The sequence below is a fragment of the Miniopterus natalensis genome, chromosome 7 (genome assembly GCF_054644295.1).
Source record: "Miniopterus natalensis isolate mMinNat1 chromosome 7, mMinNat1.hap1, whole genome shotgun sequence".
NCBI lineage: Eukaryota > Metazoa > Chordata > Mammalia > Chiroptera > Miniopteridae > Miniopterus > Miniopterus natalensis.
In genome coordinates this window covers 11,833,279-11,858,416 of record NC_142087.1, presented here as the reverse complement: position 1 = coordinate 11,858,416, position 25,138 = coordinate 11,833,279, and the positions used below count along the sequence as shown (strand labels likewise).

The following is a 25,138-nucleotide window of genomic DNA, read 5'->3' as shown; positions in this document are numbered from 1 at the left end:
TAGCTGTTTTTCCAGTCACTGTTCTTGGGTTTGCACCCTTTTTTTATGAGTTCCCCAAATCGAACTATCTTATTTCCTGAGGGAGACTCACTTTCATATCTGAGAGTGTATTTGTTTCGTGTCCCTCAAGTGTACAGGATGCACCCGTTTTGGTTACACAGTCTTCAGGGTGCATCCATCTTCTTGATGCTGCTTAAATCTGGGAGGGTCCATCTTTTTTCTGAGTTCTCTTATTCCCAGGTAATGGTCCATAGTTTTTGAGCTTTTCTCCTATCCAAGACATTTTTCCAACTCAGTTCCCTTCCATTTTTGGAACCCTAGTTCCCTATAGGTGCTCTCCCTGTCTAGCCAGTGCACCCATTTCCCCCTCTTGATGAATGGGTATCTTTAGCACAGCACTTTCTCTGCTTCTGTGGCCTTTTTCCCCTCTGAGCATACTTCCTATAGTCACACCTCCTGAATTCCCCTTGCCCAAGGAGAGGATCCCCCTTTTAAAGGGGTGCCTGCGTGTTTTCTTTCCTGTGTCTACTTTATCTTCCTGCTTTCTGCTAACTGGAACTCTTTTCTTGTCAGCTTGCCCTGTCCCCATGCATTTTTCTGATTTCTAACTCTTTGGAGACTGCTCTGCTTACTGGTGGCTGTACAGATTTTCCCTTCCTTCCCCTAGCACTGGAGGTGGCCTCAAGCCCAGGACTGACTGCCTGATGCTCCAAGTGCTGGATTTAAATTAGAAAGTATTCCCCTCTAGTTTCTTTGGTTATTCATAGGATTCTTTTTTTTTTTTTTTAAATATATCTTTCTTAATTTCAGAGAGAGGAAAGGAGAGGGAGAGAGAGAGAGATAGAAACATCAATGATGAGAGAGTCATTGATCGGCTGCAGCCCACAACCCGGGCATGTGCCCTGACCGGAAATCGAACCCGGATCGCCTAGGATCCTAGGTCGATGGTCAACCACTGAGCCACGCCCGGCCGGGCATGGTTATTCACAGGATTCCTAATCCTCCTGGTGATTTGCTTCTTATAACATTCTGGTTAGATGAGTATGTTTTCTCCTTTGCTTTATTTTCCTGTACTGGGGAAAAAACACATCGAGAGGTTCTTCTAGTCTTACTTTCAGTTCAAAAGCTTCCTCCCTACATTGGCTTTCTTCTTTTATCAAGAGATCGTTTGGAGGAATGTCTTAGTCATTCTTTTTGTTCTTGTCCCTGGGGTGCAGGTGGGGGATGGATCCTTATCTCTCTCCATCATTCTCTAACCTATCTGCAAAGCCTTGCTCCCAACCCCCACCTTAAAATCTACAAATATCTGGGACCTCTTGTCTCTTAAGAGCCCCTCAGTAGATTCTTTCTTTTGTATTTCCCTCTGCCTTTCTAGATCTTACTCCGGGCTTCTCAGCCTGAACCCCTTAATCAGATTAATTTCTCCACAGCTGGAATCCCAAGTGCTTATGGGATAATGACTCCTCTGACCTTTCTTCCTTTTGAGAAGTACTTGAGTGTGCAGCTGTATGAGGCCTCAGTGGGGGAGAGAGTTTGAGCCTGAGAAGCTACACTGGCAGGACAAGGCAGGAGGAAAATACTGCATTTTTAGAACACATCCTTCTGAATCTCATTTGGAGATTGGATGTGTGCCAAGCACCTGCTTCTTAGGGATGCTGGGGGATTTAATGATACTCCCAGGAACCTGTAGGAATTAATGGGGCTTGTGGAGAAATGTTTGAACTCAGTGTTGGAACTTGAATAAACTGAATCTTTATTGTATTTTCAGAACAACTAAGCTGTTTCATATTATATTTCATGTTCATGAAAGCCCTAGAGCAAAGTTGTGTTATTTCAGGAAGTGAAATAGATCTCATTTAGATCATTTGGTTGTTAGTAAGTACCAAATTCATTAAAAAACATTGGAGGTCTATCTGAACAGTACCCAATAAAATATGGTATACAGAAAGTAAACAGGTACTTTGTCTCTTTATTTGCCTGTTTGGTAATTATCTGTGTACTGCTATGTACAGTGCACCCAAGTGTACTACACCACTGCTTCTCAAACTTTAATGTGCATATAAATCACTTGGGGTGGGGGTGGGGTCTTGTTAAAATGCTGATTCTGATCTAGTAGGTTTAGGGTGGGGCCTGAGTATCTGCATTTCTAATTCCCATGTGATGCTAATGTTACTGAACTACATTTTGAGTAGTGAGGTTCTGTATACAAGGCCAAAGATTTCTTTGTGAAAATAAGGTGGTGGTTAGCCTTATGCTAACCTTGTGCTTATTGGTATTATGTTCCATTTTCTTTTTATCCAGACACATCCCTTAAAGCTTGTAGAAGGCATGGTCCCCTTCTGAGGACTATTAGTTTTACTCAGTTACAGTTGTTCTAGCACTTAGCTTTTAAAACCATGGCTAAAACTTCTCCAGGAACTTGATTTCCATGTATTTTGTCAAATTTATTTATTTTTCCACCTTTTCCCAAAGCCTGGATGTTCCCTTTCAAGTTCTGTGATAGCTCACTTAATGGCTATAGGCATGCTTCTGCCCTTTGTGCATGTATTAAAACTTATTTAGTCTCCAATTCTGAGATGTCAAGGTGGTTTCTAGCTTTTTTCTATAAACAATGCTTTCTGTAGAAACATACTTAGCCCGATCATGATTATCTCCCTAAGATAAATTTCTAGATGTAACTGCTAGGCCAAATTACCTGCTTATTTTTAAGGCTTTTAATGAATATTGCCAAAATGACCTGTACAAAGGATGTACTGATTTATACTCCCACTGACAAAGTCTAAGAATGCTCTCTTTAAAAACAAGGTATGAAAAGCTGCTCATTTTTTCTATTTCCTTGAAAATTTATTTATTCATGTTGTTTGTTAAACTTAGAATTTTTTAAATTGAATTTATTGGGGTGACATTAGTTAATAAAATTATATAGGTTTTAGGTATATAATTCTATAATACATCATGTGTATATTGTATTATGTGTTCACCCCAAGTCAAGTTAGCCTTCTATCACCATTGATATTTTGTCAAGCTTAAATGCTTAAATATTTCTTCCTTAAATGTGAACATAATGCTTTTTAAAAAATATGTTTTATTGATTTTAGAGAGAGAGGAAGCAAGAGGGAGAGAGAGATAGAAACATCGATTGGCTGCCTCCTGCACACACCCCCTACTGGGGATTGAGCCCGCAACTCTGGCATGTCCCCTGATCAGGAATCAAACCAGCAATCTCTTGGGTCATGGGTCGATGCTCAGCAGCTCAGCCACACTGGCCAGGCTAAATGTGAACATAATTCTGTACAAAGACCCATTATATCATACTTCATAGCTGATATAATCAGCCAGCTTGTCTCTCTGGTTCCTCATCTGTCATCCTGCCATGGTAGGGAGTCTGAGATACCCCAAGTCAGCAGTGTCACAGTGTCACAGGTGTTGGAATTTCCAAGGAGTACTTGGTTTTCTAGATTCTGGAAATGGGTTTGGAAAAGGCAGTGCTTGGACCTTGAATGGAAGCTGCTAGCTTATTTATCTTTGTATGGGAGCTTCACAAAGGTGAATGCTGGTGGTAAGATGACCTTTGATGGGGATCATGCCTTACGATGCTCTCTCTCTTTTTGTACCCACATTTCTAATCTATTTCTAAGTCTTAGTGGGTTTTTCCTTTCTAAATGTCTTAGATCTTATGTACCTATTTCCCTAGATGTCACCTGTGATGGCCTTTTTCCAGCATAATCCTATTCTGGGCTCTAATCGGGACAAACCTGAATGACTAGACTATTTTGTATCCTGGTCCTCCCCCTCCCCCGTCTCTCACATGCATGTCAGATCCTCTTCAGCCACAGATTTGATCTGGATTTAGCTATAGTCCCAGCTGCTCCACTCACTGTGAGACCTCAGGCAAGTTACTTAATGCTACTGGACCTCATTCTCCCCACCTGTAAAGTGAAGGGTTGATTATCTCCAAGGTCTACCCTGCTCTGAGTCTTTGTCAGTACTTTGCTTAGAAGCCCAGTGTCTGGGGAGCTTGTTGTAGCAGATCTGATTTCTTCACGTGCTCTGTTGGGCAGACTGCCAATCATTCTCTTGTTAGAGTCACTTCTACCACTGCCTCTTTTCTAGCCAAGGCAGCCAGCTTGTCCTCACACCAAGCATCAGCATTCTTCTGCCTCCACGTCCTCTGCCAGTTCCATGCTTTATTTTATTCAAAACTGCCTAAATGCCTCAAAGAAGTGTTCCTTGAGTTCTCTATTTAATGTTAGCTACTTCCCTGAATAACTGAGAGGGAGTCTGTAGTTTACATATAACATGTTTATTTGTAAGTTCTCTTGTCTAATGTATATTTAAAAAATGTGTTCCTCTCCTCCCCTCCCCAGCTTCCTTTTTTGCTTTGAATTAGCAGCGTAGGTAGAATGAAATTTAAAAGTGAAGAAGGTAGTTTGCATTTGGCTGGAGTTTGGGGAAAATGAGGTGTAATGCTTTTAGCCTTCTCCCAAGGTCTCCCATATCTTTGGGGAATTATCTACTTGGTACTTCTTCCTTGATTTTGAAGGTGCTTAAATTCCCTATCTGAAATTTGAAAGTATATCCTAAGTGAAAGTATTTAAAAGTTACTTCCAAGTGCTCTTCCTTCTAGGAACACACTCAGCCACAAAACCCCAAACAAGAAATTTCTAAGGACAATGATAAGAAATCTAGATTTCAAATAACTTTATTAATGAGTAAAACTAACAGTTATTTGAGAACACCTCAAAAGCAGTTGCCAACTCTGCCTGGAAGTCAGGGCTCAAAGGTACATATAACCTCCTAACCTCCCTTCCTCATCTTCCTAGGAAGTAATAGGGGGGAAGTTTACTTTTTTTTTTTTAAAATGACTCTTTATCCAACTACACAGTGTACTTCAATGAGCCACTTTTTTTTTTTTTAGATTTATTTATTGGTTTTTTAGAGAGAGAGAGGGTGGGGGTGGGGGGAAAGAAACATCGATTTGTTGTTCCTCTTATTTATGCATTCATTGGTTGAGTGTTGTATGTGCCCTGCCCAAGGAGGGAATCCGAAACCTTGGTATAGCAGGATGATGCTCGAACCACTGAGCCAAACAGGCTAGGGCTACATTTTTCTTTTTTTAAAAACTATGTTTTTATTGATTTTAGAGAGAGAGAAACATTGATGAGAGAGATATATCAATTGGCTACCTCCTGCACCCCAGGCATGTGCTCTGACCGGGAATTGAACTGGTGTCCTCATGGCACGATGCTCAACCAACTGAGCCACACTGTCCAGGGCTATGTTTTTCTTGATAAGCATTTTTTAAAACAAAATGTGTCTTTAAAGTCTCCTTGGTTTGGTTATATTTTAAACTTGGAAAGAAAAAGGGAGATGTTTCTGTTCATCTCTCTTAGCAACTGCTCCTTTTAGATTGTTGACTGATTAACCTTGGGGTAATCTATTGAAAATTCAAACCCTGATTTGTAATGATGCTGTGACAACTTTGCTAGATCTTGGGCTAGGTATCCAGCTGTCTTTTGCTTGCTTTGGCCAAATAATGGAAGCAGTGAGCTTGCAGAAACCCTGTAAGATTTTAGGAGCCTAGTATGAGTCACCAAGCAGAAACAGTGCACTTGTATGAAAGGGAGGTGGTACCTGAATTAGTGGACTTTGGGGAAGGAGGGACAGGAGGGACCTGGGGAAGGATTTAAAACAATGGTTTTATTTGATGAGAGCTTATCCCATGTCAGGAACATAATCCTAGGATTTAAAAGGATGACTCCCAGGCATTTTAGACAACTATTTGGGTTCTCTTTGTCCTAGTAGAGACCTGATTTTCAAGAGGTTTCTTTCCCACATGGAAAAGGTGCATGGCTAGGTGGATTGACATGCCTTCCTTGCTTTTATAGTTGCATAGGTATTGAGATTTCCAGGTTTTGGAAACTTGGCCTGGAAATGTGGACATTTTACAATAATAACTATAGCAAGCATTTTTTGAGGTACTGTATTGGATCTTACTGAATTTTTACAATTAAGTTACTTGTCCAAGATCATTTGCTAATTAGAATCCAGGTTTTTTGGCATGCAATCCTGGTTCTCTTACATCTTCCTCTCTACAGCTGCCTTCTTCTCCCGCCTCCCTTCTACCCCCCCAGGTTTGAATAAGTCACTTTAAAAAATATATATATCTTTATTGATTCTAGAGAGAGGAAAGTGGAGAGAGACCTAGAAACATCAATGATGAGAGTCATTGATTGGCTGCCTCCTGCACATCCCCACCTGGGGATTGATCCCACAAATCGGGCATATGCCCTAACTGGAAATGGAACCCTGATCTCCTGGATCCTAGGTCAATACTCAACCGCTGAGCCATGCTTGGCCAGGCTGAATAAGTCACTTTAATCACAGTATCAAACAGGGAACATTCTGGGAACCAAGACTGAGGTACTGCTAAGAGAAGGATTGGCCTTGCCTCCTCACCCCTGATTCCATTCCTGACCATGCAAATATTCCTTAATTGTAGAAGCCCAGCTATCCCAGCTCAGGCTGCCTTTGTCTCTCTCTCTTGAGGCTTTTGGGCATGGATGGTTTGAGCTGTTTGATTGCCCTATGGAGTGGTGAATGCTGTCCAATGTGCTTTGATGAGTAGGAAATTGGTCATGCTGTGACCTATATGAGAATTACACATCTGTAATTCTGAAAGGCAAGATAGTTAAAGAGGCCACCTTTCATGTCCACGCTGCATGGTATATGGTGGTAAGAACCAGGATTTGGCCACAGAATGCCTGAGTTTGAGATCCAGCATTTGTAACTTGTAACTTGAGCATGTGGCTTAAACCCTTTGGGCCTCTCACTGTGGCGTGGGCCTTGGAGACAGATGTCTAGCATTGCAAATTACTTAACCTGTCTGGACCTCTGTTTCCATACTCTGTCATCAAACTGCCTCTTATTGATCATTGGAAGTATCAGTAAATACCTCCCTTTTCCTACATTTCCTATTTTTTAAGTAGGAATAAGAAAACCTAACTTATAAGGTTAGCAAAACTTGGTGAACTGTGAAGAGTTGAGTATATGTTACCATTATTTTTGTTTTAGTCCTCTCACAAAATGTATATAAAATCCCCTCAGGGACCTTGTTTGTTAGTTTGTATTTTATCATTAACTACATCAGTAATGTCTATAAGAGAAAGACACTTAAAATTGTTTCCCTCATTTTCACACTTAAGAACATTACAGTACTCTCTTAATGTCATTAGTGTTTTGTTTAGATATACCAAAGGCCTTATTTTTATTTTTTTCATTTTTTTAATCCTCACTCAAGGATACGTTTTTATTGATTTTAGAGAGGAAGAGAGAGAGAGAGAGGAACATGGATATGAGAGTGAAACATTGATCAGTTGCCTCCTGCACATACCCCCACTGGGGATCCAACCTGCAACCTGGGTATGTGCCCTGACCAGGAATTGAACCCACAGCCTTTCGGTGTACAGTACGACCAACTGAGCCACACTGGCCAGGGCAAAGGCAGTATTTTTAAAAGCAGTATAAGCACAGTGGGTTTTGGAGGAGGTCCTGCTTCTCAAATCCCAGCTCTTCTACTAAGCTGGTGACCATGGGCAAGTTATTTGCTCTGGGCCTCCTTTCTTTCTCCTCTGTAAAATGGGTTAATACTGCCAACTTCTCTGCTGTTGTTGGAAACAAGATAATTTGTCAAGGATTTAACCTGTGGTAAAGACTCAGGAAATGTTAGCCATTTCCTGGTATTGCTAATAAAGTTAATATTTAAGAATAAGGTAATGCATTCATTGACTATTAAATAATTATCTTTAAAATTCCATACATAGTGAAAAGGTTGTAATTCAGGAAAATGTCTTAGAAGACCCCATGGAATAATGACTCCATCTCCAAATTGTTATCCTTTGTAATATAGCGATAGCTCAACCCTGTAAGAACAGCTTAGTCAGGTATGTTTAAAAAAGACTCCCTTGCCTAAAAGGAACACCCACAAACCCACTCCAGAGCTACTGACATTTATAGACTGGAACCTCTCCATGAAAGAATATAGCTTTTCTTGGGCTCCATGAGTGAAATTGTGTTCTGTCTTCAGATGCCTCATTCCCTGTGCTTGCTTTCCTCTCCCTGCCTGTGGATAGCACTTTTCAAAGAGCTTCCAAGTGATCATCTCCTTGAATTCCTGCATCCCTCCAGGGGTGTGGTATTGGTTCCTTTCCTGTTTTTATTTCCATTTTGCCAGTGGGGAAGCTGAGGTCATCTCAAACAAGCATCTGACCACCATGTAAGGGTACTCCTTGTTAGATGCCGGGGATGCCTGTGAGGAAGAGTTCAATGCCTATGGAGAAATTGACTCAGAAAGAGGCAATTTCAGTGGCAAGTGCTGAGTGCTGTGGCTCAGAGGACAGGACAGGCTGCCATGGGAGAATATTGGACTGAGCCCCTGGGAGGTGCTGATGGTTGAGTCCAGTCCTGAAGGACCAGGCAGAGGAAACAGCTTGTTTGAGCAAAGGTCTGGAGGTTGGAACTGCAAGGAGTCTGGGTGTGTTGCCTCCAACAGCGGTAATAACCTTGAGAGCTTATTGTGTGCCAGGTTCTGTGCTAAGTAATTTTTGTCTTCACATCTACATGAAGGTACTGGTACTGTTCCTCTTTTACAGATGAGAAGGCTAAGGCTCAGAGAGGAAATGACTTGTGCAAGGTTATCTGGAAAATGGTGGAGCTGGGATCCAAACCAGTCTCACTCCAGAGTTCTGGCTCGTACCACTTTGTGCTACTGCCCCTCTGCTGAGCTTGCCTGTCTCTCCTTTAAGCTCCCATTGAGTTGGTTTGGTCAGAAGGGCTAACTCACTGACAGCCTTGTTGCCACACTGAGTAGCTTAAACTCAGGTCTGTAGGGAAACTACTGAATTACTTTTATTTAAATTGAGACATGATTGACATATAGCCTGAACTGTTTATTCATTTTATTTTTATTTTTAAATATATATGTGGTATTTTAATAAAACATACACAATTAAATTAACTTAAAATTAACCAAAGAAGTAACCGGAACTGTTTTAAACAGAGGTTTCTTATGATCAGATTTGTGTTTTAGAAGTATCACTGGTAGCAGTGAGGAAGATTACCAATAGTGTAGTAGTTGACTAGAGTCAGACTACCTGGGTTTAATTCCTTGCCCCCAATACTTGCTAATTTTGTCATTTGAGCAGCTTACTTTCTGAACCTTAGTTTTTTTCATCTATAAAATAGGAATAATACCCGGCTGGCATGGCTTAGTGGTTGAGCATGGACCTATGAACCAGGAGGTCACTGTTCAATTCCCTGTCAGGGCACATGCCCATGTTGTGGGCTCGATCCCCAGCAGGGTGCATGCAGGAGGCAGCCAATCAATGACTCTTATCATTGATGTTTCTATCTCTTCTCCCTCTCCCTTCCTCTCCCTGAAACCAATAAAAACATTTTTATTTTTTTTTTAAAAAAGGAATAATTCTTATCACAAACCTGTGAGGTAGACACTAAATGAGATTATATGTGTGTGTGTGTGTGTGTAAGTTTATATAAGTACTTAGAATAGTGTCTGTCATAAAAGAGACAGTCAGAAGATGGCAGTTTGTAAGACAATATTGGTTTGGATCTGGGGAGGATGTGTCTGAATGCTTTGAGTTCCATCATAAACTGTTGGAGTAGCTGGATTAGAATGGGGGGGAACAGTCTGAACTGGGCAACCACCTAGAAATGCGAGAGACCTAGAAGTAGGTGTTATAAAATGGTGACTGAGAGTGGGAAGCAAGGGTGATGCCCATGTTTCTAAACTGACACATTGGCCAACCTTGGGGCCTTAAACTGTGATGGGGAGAAGAGGAGAAGGAATTTGTGAGGGTAAGATGATTAGCTCAGTGAGGTTGAGTAATGTGCCAAAGGTCATTCAGCAAATATATTCTGGAGCCAAGTCTGAGCACTAGGCCCTTTCTGCTGCTTCTGGGAGGATTCACTGATTTAACCAGCTCATTCTCAGTACTTTGAAATAGATAAACTCAACCTGTGTTGCTGTCTGTCTGAATTTTAATCATGGAAGGAAAAGCTAGGTCCTTGGAGAAAGCATTTGAAATATCTGGAAAGTGGGAATTTTTTGGCCAGTTTCTTTCCTCCCTTTCTCTTTCCCTGACTCCCCCCTCCCCTTTGCTCCCTTTGCTTCCTTCCGTTGCCCCCAAGTAAAAGAATGTAATTCAGTTCTTAGTGTGACCTGGGAAAGGGCCTGAAGGAATGGAAATGATCTTTGCTGGGACCCAGTGTCCTTCTGTGTCCTTGAAACTTGAGGATGGGATGAAGAGGCCCTTGCACCTACTTGAATCAACTTGTCACTTCCCTAGGATTAAATTGTGCAGTTTATGTTTTTTAGTACTGTATACTGGATACTATTTGTTAGCATTTCATAATAATATTGACTGTAATCTTTAGTGTCTAATGTCCTTTTTGCTAGTACTATTACTATTATACACCATATTGTCACCAGTACTATTAGTGTTTATTGTCCTAAGCACTTGACATCCATTAGCTCACTTATTTATCACAATAACCCCATGAGGTAGGCGTTATCAATCCCGTTTTCTTTATGGGCAAACAGAGGGAAGCTTAGTGATTTTTCTCATCTTCACTCAGCCACCAAGGAGTGGAGCCAGGATTGGCCAGAATCTGAGTCTAAAACCTGTCTGGGCTGTCATCCCTAAGATGTCATCCCTAAGTACTCCCTCGCCTTCCTCCAAGCCAGAACTTTGGCAGAGTCCCCTTGGAAGCTTCCTCCTGTAGATCTCGGAGTCACTGGACCTGCTGATATTGTTTATACTTTTATGGAACAGCACCAAGGGCTGCAGGGAGTCTCTTCCTCCTAGGCTCAGGGTGGGGGTGTGTGTGTGTGTGTGTGTGTGTAGCTCATTCCCATCTGAGGGGCCTTGCCTCTAGGACTTTGCCTTTTCCCCTAGATCTTTACATGGATGCCTCCTTGTTATTTAGATCTCTGCTCAGATCTCAGCTTCTTAGAATCCTCCCTCCCTCCCTCCCTCCCTCCCTCTCTCTCTCCCTCCCTCCCTCTCTCTCTCCCTCTCTCTCCCTCTCTCTCTCTTTCTTTCTAAATATATATTTATTGATTTCATAGAGAAGAAGGGAGAGGGATAGAGAGATAGAAACATCAATGATGAGAGTCATTGATTGGCTGCCTTTTGCACGCCCCCAACTGGGGATGGAGCCCGCAACCCTGTCATGTGCCCTGACTGGGACTTGAATCCCGATTGCCTGGATCCTGGGTCGATGCACAACTGCTAAATCACGCCCGGCTGGGCTTAGAGTCCTTTCTAACAGCCTTATCAAAATGGTCTTCCCACATCACTGGTTCATGTTACTTTGTTTTTTTCCGCACATTACTTATCCCGCCAGAAATTATCTTCTTTGTGCATGTGCTTATCTTGTTTTTGCCTGCCTTTCCCACTAGAGAACACGGTTGGGGTTGTCTGATCTTTCCTGTCTCTACCTCCAGCACATAGCAGGCACTCAATAACTATTGAATAAAGGAGGCCTAAAGATTTAAGCATGTCTTTCACTTGAAGTGTCCTGTAATTGAAAGGGGGTGGCTTTAAGTTAAAAGATACCATTATGGTCCGGCTGGCATTGCTCAGTGGTTGAGGGTTGACCTATAAACCAGGAGGTCATGGTTTGATTCCCGGTCAAGGCACATACCCGGATAGCAGGCTCGATTCCCAGTAGGGGATGTAGAGGAGGCAGCTGATCAATGGCTCCCTCTCATCATTGATGTTTCTCTCTCTCCCTTTCCCTTCCTCTCTCTGAAATCAATAAAAAAACATAAAAAAGAAAAGAAAAGATACCATCACGCTCTGGCCTGTTTGGCTCGGTTGGGTGTCATCCCGAGCACCAAAAGGTTGCAGGTTTGATCCCCTGTCAGGGCACATGCCAGGGTTTTGAGCTCGCTCCTTGATGAGGGGCGTGCAGGAGACAGCTGATTGATGTTTTTCTCTCACTGTCTCCCCTTCTCCCTTCCTCTCTCTCTAAAAATCAATGAAAAAATCTTAAAAAAAAAAAAAGACAGCATCACCCTTGGCCCTGGCCGGGTAGTTTAGTTGGTTAGAGCATTGTCCTTATACGCCAAGACTGAGGGTTTGATCCCCGTTCAGGGCACATACAAGGGTCAACCAATGAATGCATAAATATGTGGAACAACAAATCGATTTCTCTTTCTCCCTCTCTTTCCCCTTCCTCCCTTTCACTCTTAAAAAACAACAACCAGTAAATAGAAGACACCCCCCCCCCCTTTTTTGGTTAATTTTCACCCAAGGATATTTTTTCCATTGATTTTTAGAGATACTAGAAGGAGGGGGAGGGGAGAGAGAGGGAGGAGAGAGAGAAACATTGATGTGAGAGACACATCAATTGGTTGTCTCTCACATGAGCTCCAACAAGGGCTTGAGGGCTGGGAATAGAACCTGCAAACCAGGTACATGCCATTGACTGGGAATCGAACCCGAGATCCTTTGGTGCGCAGGCCCATGCTCTAACTATTGAGCCACGCCAACCAGGGCACCATCACCCTTTAATGGAGGTTGAATGCAAACCTGGTGGTAAGCAATATTAGGTTATCCCAAAGCCTGTTCTGTAGTTTATGGTGATTGACATTCTTTCCTTGAGTATCTCAGAGTTTATTTTTCCCTAACCCTGTCTCAGAGCTGACTAGTTGAAATGTCTTAATTCCGTACTTATTTATCACTTTAATTCTTTATTACTTTGAGCCCTCAGTCCCTTCTGCCAGAGCACAGTGGAGCTGCTGAGGGTAGGACTTTCAGTTACCATGGCTACATTACTCTTTCACCTCTCCCAAAATAAGACCTGGAGTCCTTATTAGTACATCATTAACTGTAAATGTATTATGAATTCTGAAAATTCTGGTGCCAAGTAGGGATTTTGCAGATCTTTTCTCAACTAATCCTTATAGGGGCCATTAATCCTCATTTGATGAGTTAGGAAGGAGAACTCAAAGCTGTACCTCATAAACAAACGTAGTGGTTAAGAATCTGGAGCTGCAAGGCCTAAGTTCGAATCCTGACACAACCCCTTACTATATGGGTGTCCCTAATTTTTCTCTGTTCTATTATTTACTCACCTTTACAATGAGGATTAATAATAGTAGTTACCTCTGTGGTTGTCTAAGGGTTACATGACAATATATGAAGAGTTAGCTACTATTACTATTATCAGTGTTTTTTATATAGGGTTTGTTAGTCTGTGCAAGGGTATTTTATTTCTACTCTCCTTTTGTAAGGTTAGTTCACATCCTTGCCTATTTATTTATTTATTTATTTATAATATATCTTTATTGATTTCAGAGAGAAGAAAGGAGAGGGAGAGAGAGAGATAGAAACATCAATGATGAGAGAGTCATTGATCGGCTGCAGCCCGCAGCCCGGGCATGTGTCCTGACCAGGAATCAAACCCCGATTGCCCTAGGTTGATGCTCAACTGCAGAGCCATGCCCGGTTGGGCCACATCCTTGCCATTTTAGTAGTTTAGTAGCATTCCTTTTTTATTTTTTAGTATATCTTTATTGATTTCAGAGAGAGGAAACGAGAGGGAGAGAGAGAGAGAAACATCAATGATGAGAGAGTCATTGATCGGCTGCCTCCTGCATGCCCCTGACTGGGGATAGAGCCTGAAACCCGGGCATGTGCCCTGACCAGGAGTGGAACCCAGATCTCCTTGATCATAGGTTGATGCTCAATGGCTGAGCCATGCTGGCTAGACTTAGTAGCAATTTTTATTTTATTTATTAGGCATCTGGTGAGCATCAGTCATTCTTTACCCTAACATTAGATTTTGATTAAATATTTTCTTGTTCTTAAACATGTGAACTATATCTAGTTTCCTCAGAATCATATGTAAAGAGCCATTGCTTTTTTCCTCATTTTCACAAATGATTTATTTTTACCTTGGACTGTATTCTGTAGATTAAAATTACTGAGTCCAAGTGCATAAGCTGTTTTATAGCTTGTTCCTTGTTTCCAGTTTGAGGTATAAAAAGATGGCTATAGTCAGGGTCCCAGGTGGTGGTTCAAGTATTCTGGTTTGTCCACAGCTGGGCCCTCTTAGCCCTCTTAGGTTTTGTCCTTTCTAGAAAATTAAATATTTCTGCTTGTTATACAATGGTGTGGTTCTAACACAACATTTGAAAAGCAGACAATTGCTTAATCTTCTTGTATTCAAATTGTTTCTCTCTAAAGGCACATGAATGTAAGCATAGCAATGACTTTGGTAGGGAAAAGAGGAAGGGCCTTCGAGAAGTGGTTTTTCTACCTCTGGCAAAATCCTGTTACCTGTGATAAGAGGAATGTCTCCTGCTATGGGGGACCTCAAAAGCTGCTGGCCCCTCTGTATCTCAGCTTCCTTTCTATACCACAAGAATATCACATTTAGTTTTAATACATCATTTGGCTGTTGTAAAGATCCAGTAAGATAGTATAAGAGTGAAAGTTTTCTTACATATTTAAATAATGCTTTTAAAATATGTAAAGAAATATAAAGAAGTAATCCAAAATTAAAATCTTATGAATTAGATAATCCCTGGAAGTACATTTTTTCTTTTTTTAAATATATCTTTATTGATTTCAGAGAGAGGAAAAGAGAGGGAGAGAGAGAGATAGAAACATCAGTGATAAGAGAGTCATTGATCGAGCCCACAACTTGGGCATGTGCCCTGACCGGGAATCGAACCCTGATCGCCCGAATCCTAGGTGGACGCTCAACCACTGAGCCACGCCCGGCTGGGCTGGAAGTACATTTTAAAAAATTATTTTGTATTAGTTTCAGTTGTACAGCATAATGGTTAGACAATCATATACTTTACAAAGTGTTCCCCGTGGTATTTCCAGTACCCAGCTGGCACCACACATAGTTGTTATAGTATTATTGACTATTTCCTATGCTGCACTGGAAAGTACATTCTTAAAGTTAGAAAATTATAACAATACAGAAAGATAAAAAATGAGAAGTCAAATTTTCATGCTGTTCCTTTCATTTAAAGGAACTACTTAGACAGTTTCTTAGTTTCTTCCAAGAAATAATTTTATTTATCTGCTATAATAGATGTCTATATTTATGTCTGTTTACATTAAAGGGATAATACCATGCACATGCCTCTACACCATGCCTTTTTAATTTTCTTTCTTTCTCCTTTCTTTCTTTCTTTCTTTCTTTCTTTCTTTCTTTCTTTCTTTCTTTCTTTCTTTCTTTCTTTCTTTCTTTCTTTCTTTCTTTCTTTCTTTCTTTCTTTCTTTCTTTCTTTCTTTCTTTCTTTCTTTCTTTCTTTCTTTCTTCTCTTTCTCTTTCTCTTTCTCTCTTTCTCTCTTTCTCTCTTTCTCTCTTTCTTTCTCTCTCTCTCCCTCTCTCTCTCCTTTCTTTCTTTCTTTCTTTCTTTCTTTCTTTCTTTCTTTCTTTCTTTCTTTCTTTCTTTCTTTCTCTCTTTCTTTCTCTCTTTCTTTCTCTCTCTCTCCCTCTCTCTCTCCTTTCTTTCTTTCTTTCTTTCTTTCTTTCTTTCTTTCTTTCTTTCTTTCTTTCTTTCTTTCTTTCTTTCTTTCTTTCTTTCTTCCTTCCTTCCTTCCTTCCTTCCTTCCTTCCTTCCTTCCTTCCTTCCTTCCTTCCTTCCTTCCTTCCTTCTTTCTTTTCTTTTCTTTTCTTTTCTTTTCTTTTCTTTTCTTTTCTTTTCTTTTCTTTTCTTTTCTTTTCTTTTCTTTTCTTTTCTTTTCTTTTCTTTTCTTTTCTTTTCTTTTCTTTTCTTTTCTTTTCTTTTCTTTCTTACCATGCCTTTTTTACTTGACAATATATCTTGCACATGGCTTTATATCAGCATCTACAGATTGCCATTATTCCTTTTGGTAGCTGTACAACATTATATTGTATTGATGACCATAATTCATTTAACTAGGCCTCTTGATGGACATTTAAGCCGCAGAAATTGCAAAGGTATCTTGATCATTCTTACAGGTAATTGGGCAGAGAGAGTTTGAGGGATGTATCTTTAGAATAAGTTACTGGCAGTGGGACTGCTGGGTTGCAGGTATGTGCATAGTGCCAAGTTTCCTTTAGAAAAACTTTTCCAATTTATGCTTATACCAACAGTATATAAGCAGCCTCTTTCCCACTCATCCCTGTAAATACTGGGTATCCTACCTATCTGAGTTTTGCCTATCTGACAAGTGAAAAATTGTTATTTTGATTTGCATTTGCTTAATTTAGGGTGAGGTTATGTGGATATACTTACTATCACATGCTTATTAAACATTTTTACCTCCCTTGTAATCTGCCATTTCTTACACTTTGCCCATTTTTAAGTGAGTTTGACTTACTTGTCCTTGGTTTGTGTGCACTCTCTGTTAATAAAGGAAGTTAGCTCTTCGTCATATGTGTTGCAGCTATTTTCTCCTGGTTTTTCATGTGTGAAAGTGCCCTTTAAACTGTATTACAAAGTGTACACTTAAAGCTTTCATTATTATCGTTATACAGGGGCATTGACTGCAAATACTGTATTTAATGAAATAAAGTAGGCTCTCAGTCTACTGTGTGGGGGGCAGTGAGCTCCCATTATTGGGAAATTTGAATGTAAAGGAGTAATTTGAAGTCCTGCTAAGGTCTTTAAAATGGAATCTAATATAAAGACAGATTTCATCAGATTTTTTTCTTTTAGTTTTCCTAGGTATCTTATTGACTATATTACCTTTTCCTCTTTTTCTGGAATATGGAGATTTTTTTGGAAGAAAAGCTAAGACCCTAAAGAATGGATAAGTTAAAAGCTATGAGATCTTAGCCCTTTTGTATCTGGGAAAAAATTTGTGTTTAAAACTAAATGTGATCCCTGGCCGGGTGGCTCAGTTGGTTGAAGTGTCGGCCACGGATTGAAGGGTCCTGGGTTTGATTCCAGCCAAAGGCATGTACCTTGGTTGCAGGCTCATCCCAGGCCCTGGCCTGGGCGTGAGTGGGAGGCAACCAATTGGTGTCTCTTTCACATTGATGTTTCTCTCTCTCTCCATCTCTCTCTCTCACCCCCCCTTCCTCTCCCTCCCTCCCCCTCCCTCCCCCTCTCCCTCCCCCCTCCCTCCCCCCCTCCCTCCCTCCCTCCCTCTCCCTCTCTCTTCCACTCTCTCTGAAAAGCAATGGAAAAAATATCCTTGGGTGAAGATAAGAAAATAAAAATAAATAAAAAGGTTGAGGGTTCAATTCCAGGTCAGGACACATACTCAGGCTGCGCGTTCAATCCCTGGTTGGGACGCACATGGGAGGCAACCAATTGATGTTTCTCACATTGATGTCTCTCTCTAAAAATCAATAAAATCCTGACCAGTGTGGCTCAGTTGGGTGTTGTCCTGTTCACTTAAAGGTTTCCGGTTTGATTTCCCATCAGGGCACATGCTTGGGTTTCAACCTTGATCCTCAGTAGGGGGTGTGCAGGAAGCAGCTGATCAGGTGTTTCACTATCATCTATGTTTTTCTTTCCCTCTCCCTTCCTCTCTAAAAATCAATTAAAAATACTTTTAAAAATACAATAAAAACATATTCTTGGGTGAGGATTAAAACACTGAAATCTGAGAAGTAAAAATGTACTTCTTATGTAATTAAAAAAATAATTCCTGCTTCTGTCTTTAACTCTTTTTCGTTAGCAGGTGTTGTTGAATTAAACTGAGACTTTCAGATGATTTCCAAGGTGTCTCTTCCTTTGCCCTTTGTTAGAACTTGTTCATCTCTTCTCAGTATTTGTGTTTGTCTTCCTGGGTGGACTAAAGTGGGGACTGAGTTGGATTTTTTATTTCTAATTTCTAGCACAATGCCTTAATGAGAGTACTCATTAATGGTTTGTTGAATGAATTGATGTGAATTTATAAACAAACTGCCACTCCCAGAGGAGTAGATTGGGGATGGGGCATGAAAACCACATTTATCCTTAGCCTTGGTCTGTGTAATACCAGGGAGTGAAACTTCGAACAAGTGGCTCAGAGTTAAAATGAAACAGGCTTTAGTTCATGATAAAGAAAACCTTTTGACAGTTCAGCCTCAAGGGGAATTTGTTTTCTTGAGCCATTGGGAATAGTTTGCTCATCTTTATTCATTCACAGCCTTGCTCCCACACTCCTGTATTTTAATGGAAGATCTGCTTGGGTACCTAGGCCAGGGGAGTTGAGTGATAAAAGTATTAATTCAGAAATCAAGCAGACTGGGGCATTTGTTCTGGGGCCTAACACTTAATACCTGAAACTTAGGCAAATTACTTTAAGCCTAATTTTGTGATAATAGCATTATTAAAAGCTACTAACTATATAGTCCTTATTTTGTACTAGCCTAATGCTCCTTAAATGAATTATCTCATTAATCCTGTCTAACTGCCTGCACGTAGGTACTGTTAGCATCACCATTTCACTAGCAGCTCAGTAAGTGGTCAGTGCCACTCTATTCTGCCTTTCTTGTTTGGCACCGAATTTTCACATAATCTGGGAGGCCAAACTACTAATCTGAATATTACTTGATATGCATGAGGTCAGAGATGAAAAGATAATTTGATGCGGTATTTCAGGCAAGCCAAAATGAGGACTTCTACTGATTGGATTTACTTCTGATATTTTAAAGATATTTATTCATTTATTTTAGTCCTCATTGAGGATATTTTTTCCATTTGCTTTTTTCAGAGAGAGGGAGAGAGAAAGAGAAACATCAGTGTGAGAGAGACACACCGGTTGGTTGCCTCCTGAGTGCACCACGATGGAGGCTGGGGATTGAGCCTGCATCTGAGGTGTGTGCCCTTGGCCGGAATACGAACCAGGACCTTTTCAGTCCGCGGACTGACACTCTAACCACTGAGCAAAGATCTGGCTAGGGTGCTTCTGATTTGATATCTTATTTTCCTGGAGAGTATTAGGTAAAGCCAGTCAAGCCTTTGACTCCTTTCCTAGCTTCTTTAATCACCCATTCCTGATTTAGGGTGTTTTGGGTTTTTTTGGTTAATCTTTACCCAATGATATATTTTCCATTGATTTTTTTTTTTTTTTTAGAGGTGAGGGAGGTCGGGGAGAGAAAGAAACATTGGTGTCTCACATCGATTGGTTGTCTCCCGCCCTGGCCCCTGGCTCTGACTGGGGCTGGGGATTAACCCTGCAACCCAGGTATGTGCCCTTGACTGGGAATCAAACCCGCAAGCCTTCGGTGCATTGGCCAACACTCTAACCACATAGCACACCAGCCAGGACATTCTTGATTCAGTTTGATTTACTTTGTGTGTTCCCCAATATTAGGCCTTTGGAATGGGTTTAATGGATAGCTCGTCCTCACATTACACAATTTTTTTCTTCTGGAAAATTTCTGTTGTGAAAAAACTTTATAAAAAAAAAAGGAAAAGAACCTACGGCCTGGTTTTTTCTTCTAGTTCTTTTTTTTTGCATATGAGGTTTAATATGAGCTCAAAGTAGTATAATTTTGCATCCTGCCTTTTCATGTAATATATTGCAAGCAGATCCTTTCTAAGATGTGCTATTACACATCAGGTAATCGCGGAGGATCCACTTCTGTGATTCCCCCCCTCCCCTGCATTCATCCATTGCAAAGATTGTGCTCCTGCTGTGAGGCAGACTGGGCGTTGTAGGCTGTTGAGATCCAGAGTTTAGTGGGAGAGAATTTAGTTAGAAGTAGCTTGCTGTATCCAAAGTTTAGTGGGAGAGAATTTAGTTAGGAGTAGCTTGCTGTATGGAGGTGGTCTGCTCAAATGCCTCGAGAGCTCAAGAGTGGCTCCATCTTCATCAAAACCACCACTAGCCCCTAAAGATAGATTTTACTCATATAGAAAATGACCACCAATCCCAGTACTCAACGACTCAATAAATAATTACTTAGGAAAAATTAATTGTCAGAATGGACTCAAGAAGAGGTAGAAGATATAAATAGATGAAAAAATATAAATAGATCTTTCTTTTCCAGCCTTCCAAAAGTAGGGCCAGAAATCAGTATTCTAGCTTTTGTTTGCTTCATTTGTAGCACTGAACATTCATAGCAGTTACAGCTTGCAGTTATTTCATTTATCTCTTTACTGGCTACACTTTTGTCATCCCCCAATGGACTGGAGGCTTCATGAGTACAGGCACTCTGTCTCTTGGTCTTGACTGTTTTCTTAAATAGTCTTGGTGACTGTATCAGCACATGATTAAATTTAACCCTGAGAGCAATTAATTGTTTTCTTGGAGTTTTGAGAGGTGCCCCTTTATGTAAATCCTTTCTCCTCACAGTTCCAGAGATTACAGGATGCTGCATAATAGAGAAGGAACCAGTGGAGGGCACATCTGTGTTAGGATGAGGGCAAGAGTGAAAGAGTGGGAAGACAGGGTTTCCTGGAGCTTTGTGTTTTGAATAATGCCTGTTTGTCCTTTATGTGTAGTGAGTGATGCTACACTCTGGGCTTACTTTGCCTAAGTTTCATAAATATTTAATTGGCTTTTTCAGGAGAATAAAGGCAGCCCTGTTGATGACTGAAAATGACAAAGCATCCACCTAACAGACGAGGAATCAGCTTTGAAGTGGGAGCCCAGTTGGAAGCCCGGGACCGATTAAAAAACTGGTACTTTTACATTTTTCTGTTAATTAAATCCCTTCAGTAAAGGACTTTTGCCAGCACTGATAAAGAGGGGTAGCCTGGGCTTTTCTGTAGTGTTTTCCTGTTCCCTGACTCTTGAAAGTCTAGAGCCGTAGAAATGTCCTTTCTTTCTGGTGTAGGGACCCCCGTGTCAGGAGGAACATTGTGACTTCTTGTTTTTTCATTTAATTTTTTAAAATGAATTTATTGATTTGAGAGAGAGAAACATTGATTTGTTGTTCCACTTATTTATGCATTCGTTGAACTCTTGTATGTGCCCTGATCAAGGATCGAACCCGCAACCTTGGAGCATTGGGATGGCTCTCTAACCAACTGAGCTACTCAGCCAGGGCTGTGATCTTTTGTTTATACTTGTTTACCCTTTCTGCCTCTTCATCTGAAGAAGTTATGAGAAAAAGAAGCATGAGTGGTATAGGGAAGGGAAGAGTTAATAGTGGCAGCTCTTTTGCTCATGGCTACCTGTCTAGAAGAGGAGAAGAAAGAAAGATTATGATGGAAGAGTGAAGAAAAGGGGTTAGATCAGAACAGGTCTTGTGTTTTGAACAACCCCTGCTGTTTTCTGGATGTGTTGCATGGTTGAAATTTAATTTTCATACTGTAGGCGTGATTAGATTCAGAAGCTGAGGTATTGTATCTTTGTCATTGACTTCTGACCTCTGACTGGTAAGTGGCTGCTTTGAGCATCAGCTTCATCTATAAATATGGGTAATAGTTGTATTGACCTCACAGAGTTTTTTCTGAGAATCAAATTATAGGATATGTAGGGAAAGGCCCTTATAAAGTATAAAATGATAATGGTTGTTGAGACAGTCTTAGAATTTGATTGTTAATGCTCAAGGTGAAGGTAGGGGTGTTAGAACTCAAACCTTTCTGAGTTTTTATAAGGAAGAGTGTAGCCCTTTTGACGGGTTTTCTCAAAATAAACAGGCTGACCAGTTTTTGGGGTGGCAGAAGAGAAGACGGGAAGAGAGGCAGGGAAATGGCTGGGGCAGAAAATGTCTCTGCTGCCTTTTGGGGCTGGGAAATTTGATATAAGAATTAGAGACACTTTGAGCACCTAGTTGTTTTTAGGCTTTTTGTATCATCTATAATGATTTCCTTTTTTCGGTTTCCCTCAGTATTTTTTAAGGCAGCTTTAATAAAGGGAAGAAATAATTATTTTTGTTTTTGTTTTGTTAACCTTCACATGAGGATATTTTTTCCATTGCTTTTCAGAGAGAGTGGAAGGGAGGGAGGCGGGGGGGTGGAGGTGGGGGTGGAGAGAGAGAAACATCAATTGGTTGCCTCTCAAACCCACTACCTTTTGGTGTGTAGGCAGACACTCTAACCACTGAGTCACACTGGCCAGGGCTGTTATTATTATTTTTTAACATTATTTTCTGCAAAGTCAATCAACAAGTGTTAGAGGGGGAAAGTGTAAAAGTTATTTTGCATATTCAGGAACAGCAAGCACTTAGTTTGAGAAAACAAGAACTTAAAAAAGTTGAATCAAAGGCAGTACCCTGCTGCTTCTATTGTAAAACAACTGTGGTGTTTTTTCTTAGCAACATTTCTTTCTTCCCTAAAAGCTATGATAAGATACAGAACTTAATAGCTCACTTGAAAGTGCTAGAATCTGAAGGTAAAGAATGCCATATGCCATCCCACCTAACATTTCCTACTGTACAATGCTTTTTCTTTTTTTGGGCTTGAAAAACCAAGCATTCATGTTAGCATTGCGTTCAACAGAAACATTTCTCATACTTTGGGTTTAAGATTCTTGCCCCTCCAGTCCCGATGCTGTAAAATCTGACTCTTCACCATTGTAAATATTTTCAGGCATTTGCCATATCTGCATAATGTTATCCTCAGACACCAAGCTAATGACCCTGTCTCATTGGGGTTCCAACTAAGGTCTGATATCTTTGCAGTGTGTCTTCCATGAATAAACAGGAGTAGTTCAGGAGGCCCATCTTCTGTGTCTTCTGCTGATTGTTCTTCTCCAGTTTTGCCTTATGTATGCTCCTGAGGTGTCCTTCAGGGGGAAAACTCAAGGAATAGGCAGTGGTGGTTCCCTGAGATGAATTCTGGGGACCTCACACTGCCAGGAGGAACTGGTTTCTGGAGTTTGCAGTGAAATAGTGCATTTAGGTTGCTGTGGCCTTGGACCATGGCAGACCTCAGATGGGGCCCTGGGGCCCGAGCCAGAAGCCAGCAGAGCTGACCCAGGGCCTCTGCCTCCTGACAGGTGAAAGATCTGTGGCCCTCAGAAATTCTTTTTAAATTTAGGGGAAAAACCCTAAAATCTAGAAAAAGTAAAAAACAGCTAACCATAAAATAATCTGTGTACTTATTACTCAGAATTAATAGATATTACCATTTTTGTTTTATTTTATTTATACTTTTAGGAATAAAGGACATAAAACATTTCTGATAAAACGGAAGTACCTTATACCCTTTCCAATGCAGTTCCCCTCCCGTATTCCATAAAGGCAGACAGCATCCTGAAGTTGGTTGTATCCTTTCTGTCCATGTTATTACATTTTTATTATACATGTGTATCTGTAAATAGTAGAATTATTTTAGGTGTTAACAAAAAAAGTCATATAAGTGTTATATTGTTTCTTTTCTGTATCTCATTTTTTTAAATTTTCTAGTATTGATATATAAGCTATTCATCTGTATAGAGTCTACTGTATGAATATACTATATTTTGTTTATTTAAACTCCCACTGATGGACATTTAGATTCCTGTTTTTCACTTTATATGCAGTGCTACTGTGAACATCTCTGTAAATGTCTCTTTGTGCACATGTGCCAAGAATATTTTTTGGGCAGTGGCTTTCAAATGTCTTTGACTGCAACCTATATAGTAAAAAATACATTAAAAAAATCTTTATTGATTTCAGAGAGAGGAAGGGAGAAGGGGAGAGAGAGAGAAACATCAATGATGAGAGAGTCATTGATCAGCTGCTTCCTGCATGCCCACCCCTGGGGATCAAGCCTGCAGCCTGGGCGTGTGCCCTGACCAGGAATCAAATCGGGATCTCCCGGATCATAGGTTGATGCTCAATGGCTGAGCGACGCCTGGCAGGCTAAAAAATACATTTTAAGTCCAGTGTGAAACACACCCATATATACATATAAATTTAACTGAAGCAAAAATTTTATGGAATAGTCCTTAACCTTATTATATGCATCATACTCTGATGTTTTTCTTGTGTTGTGTGTATGTTAAAGAAACATACACATAAAAATGCTGGTCAAGAAGCATTAATTTGATTTTATAATCTTTTAATGGGTCATGAATTACAGTTTGATAAGCCCTACTCCAGTGAATTTGTTGAGTAATATGATACACACCTTTTCAGTTTTACTGGAAACTGCCAAGTTGATATCCAGAGACATAAATACTTATACTAAGTTTCATTCCCTTCAGTAGTACATAAAACTTCCTGTTTTCCACATCCTTACCAACCCTTGCCTTTGACAGACTTTCTGGTTTTGCCAATCTTTTTTCTTCTTTTACTTCTCACCAGAAGTTTTTCATTGATTCGAGAGAAAGAAAGGGAGAGGGAGGGAGAGAGAAAGAAACATTAGTGTGAGAGAGAAACATAGATTGTTTGCCTCACATATGTGCCCTACCTGGGGATCAGACTCCCAATCTGATTATGTGCTCTGGCTGGGAATCGAACCTGAGACCCTTCACTGCATGGGACAACGCTCTAACCAATGGAGCCACACCGGCCATGGCTTGTTTTGCCAGTCTTTATTGTTGGTTGTGAAACTTTCACAATTATTGTAGTAACTGATCAGACAGGGATTGTTAATGGATGCTAAAATCATTTTCTGAATGGTGTGGGGTAACAGGATATTGACACATACCAAAGTATCCTCACAAATTAGTTAATACTTTCACAGGGAAAAATATACCTTTAAAATGGTGAGAGGTGGTGTTCTTTACCTTATCCAAGTGATATAAGGAACAGTGGGACAACCTAGCTTTATGTGTTCCCTGTTATGATGCAGTATGAAACAGAGATACATTCTGCAAGAAATGTTTAATCTGAAGGGTAGACCTAACTTCCAGTTTACAGGAAATATAAGAGAATTTAAGAAACAAGTTAAACTCACCATAAGAAAAATGTGATCAACCCAGAATGTGGAATATTCTATAAAACAACCATTCAGAATTCTTAAAAGTAAATAAATGCCATTGAAGAGGAAAAGAGTGGGGAGGGGAGAAGGATTGTTGTGGTATAAAAGCAACTAAAGAGACATAAAAATAAAAATGTACAAACCTGAATTGAATCTTGATTTTGAAAAGATATTTTTGGGACAACAGGAAAATCTGAATATGGTCTCGATATTAGCTATTTTGGAATTGCTAATTAGGATTGATTACAATAAGTATAGAAAGTGACAGATATCTCTGTCATTCTGGTGTGTTTTTTAAAAATATATATCTTTATTGATTTCAGAGAG

At 40.3% G+C, this 25,138-nt stretch overlaps 1 protein-coding gene across 2 annotated transcripts in view; it reads left to right on the top strand.

The window, feature by feature from the left end:
- PHF20 (PHD finger protein 20) overlaps positions 1-25,138 on the top strand; it is a 108,054-nt gene that overhangs the window by 992 nt on the left and 81,924 nt on the right. For both annotated transcript variants that reach the window (XM_016213137.2, XM_016213136.2), the window contains exon 2: positions 20,524-20,638. In XM_016213137.2, coding sequence (XP_016068623.2) covers positions 20,556-20,638 — 83 coding nt within the window. In that variant the 5' untranslated portion in view covers positions 20,524-20,555. The remainder of the gene's footprint in view (positions 1-20,523; positions 20,639-25,138) is intronic.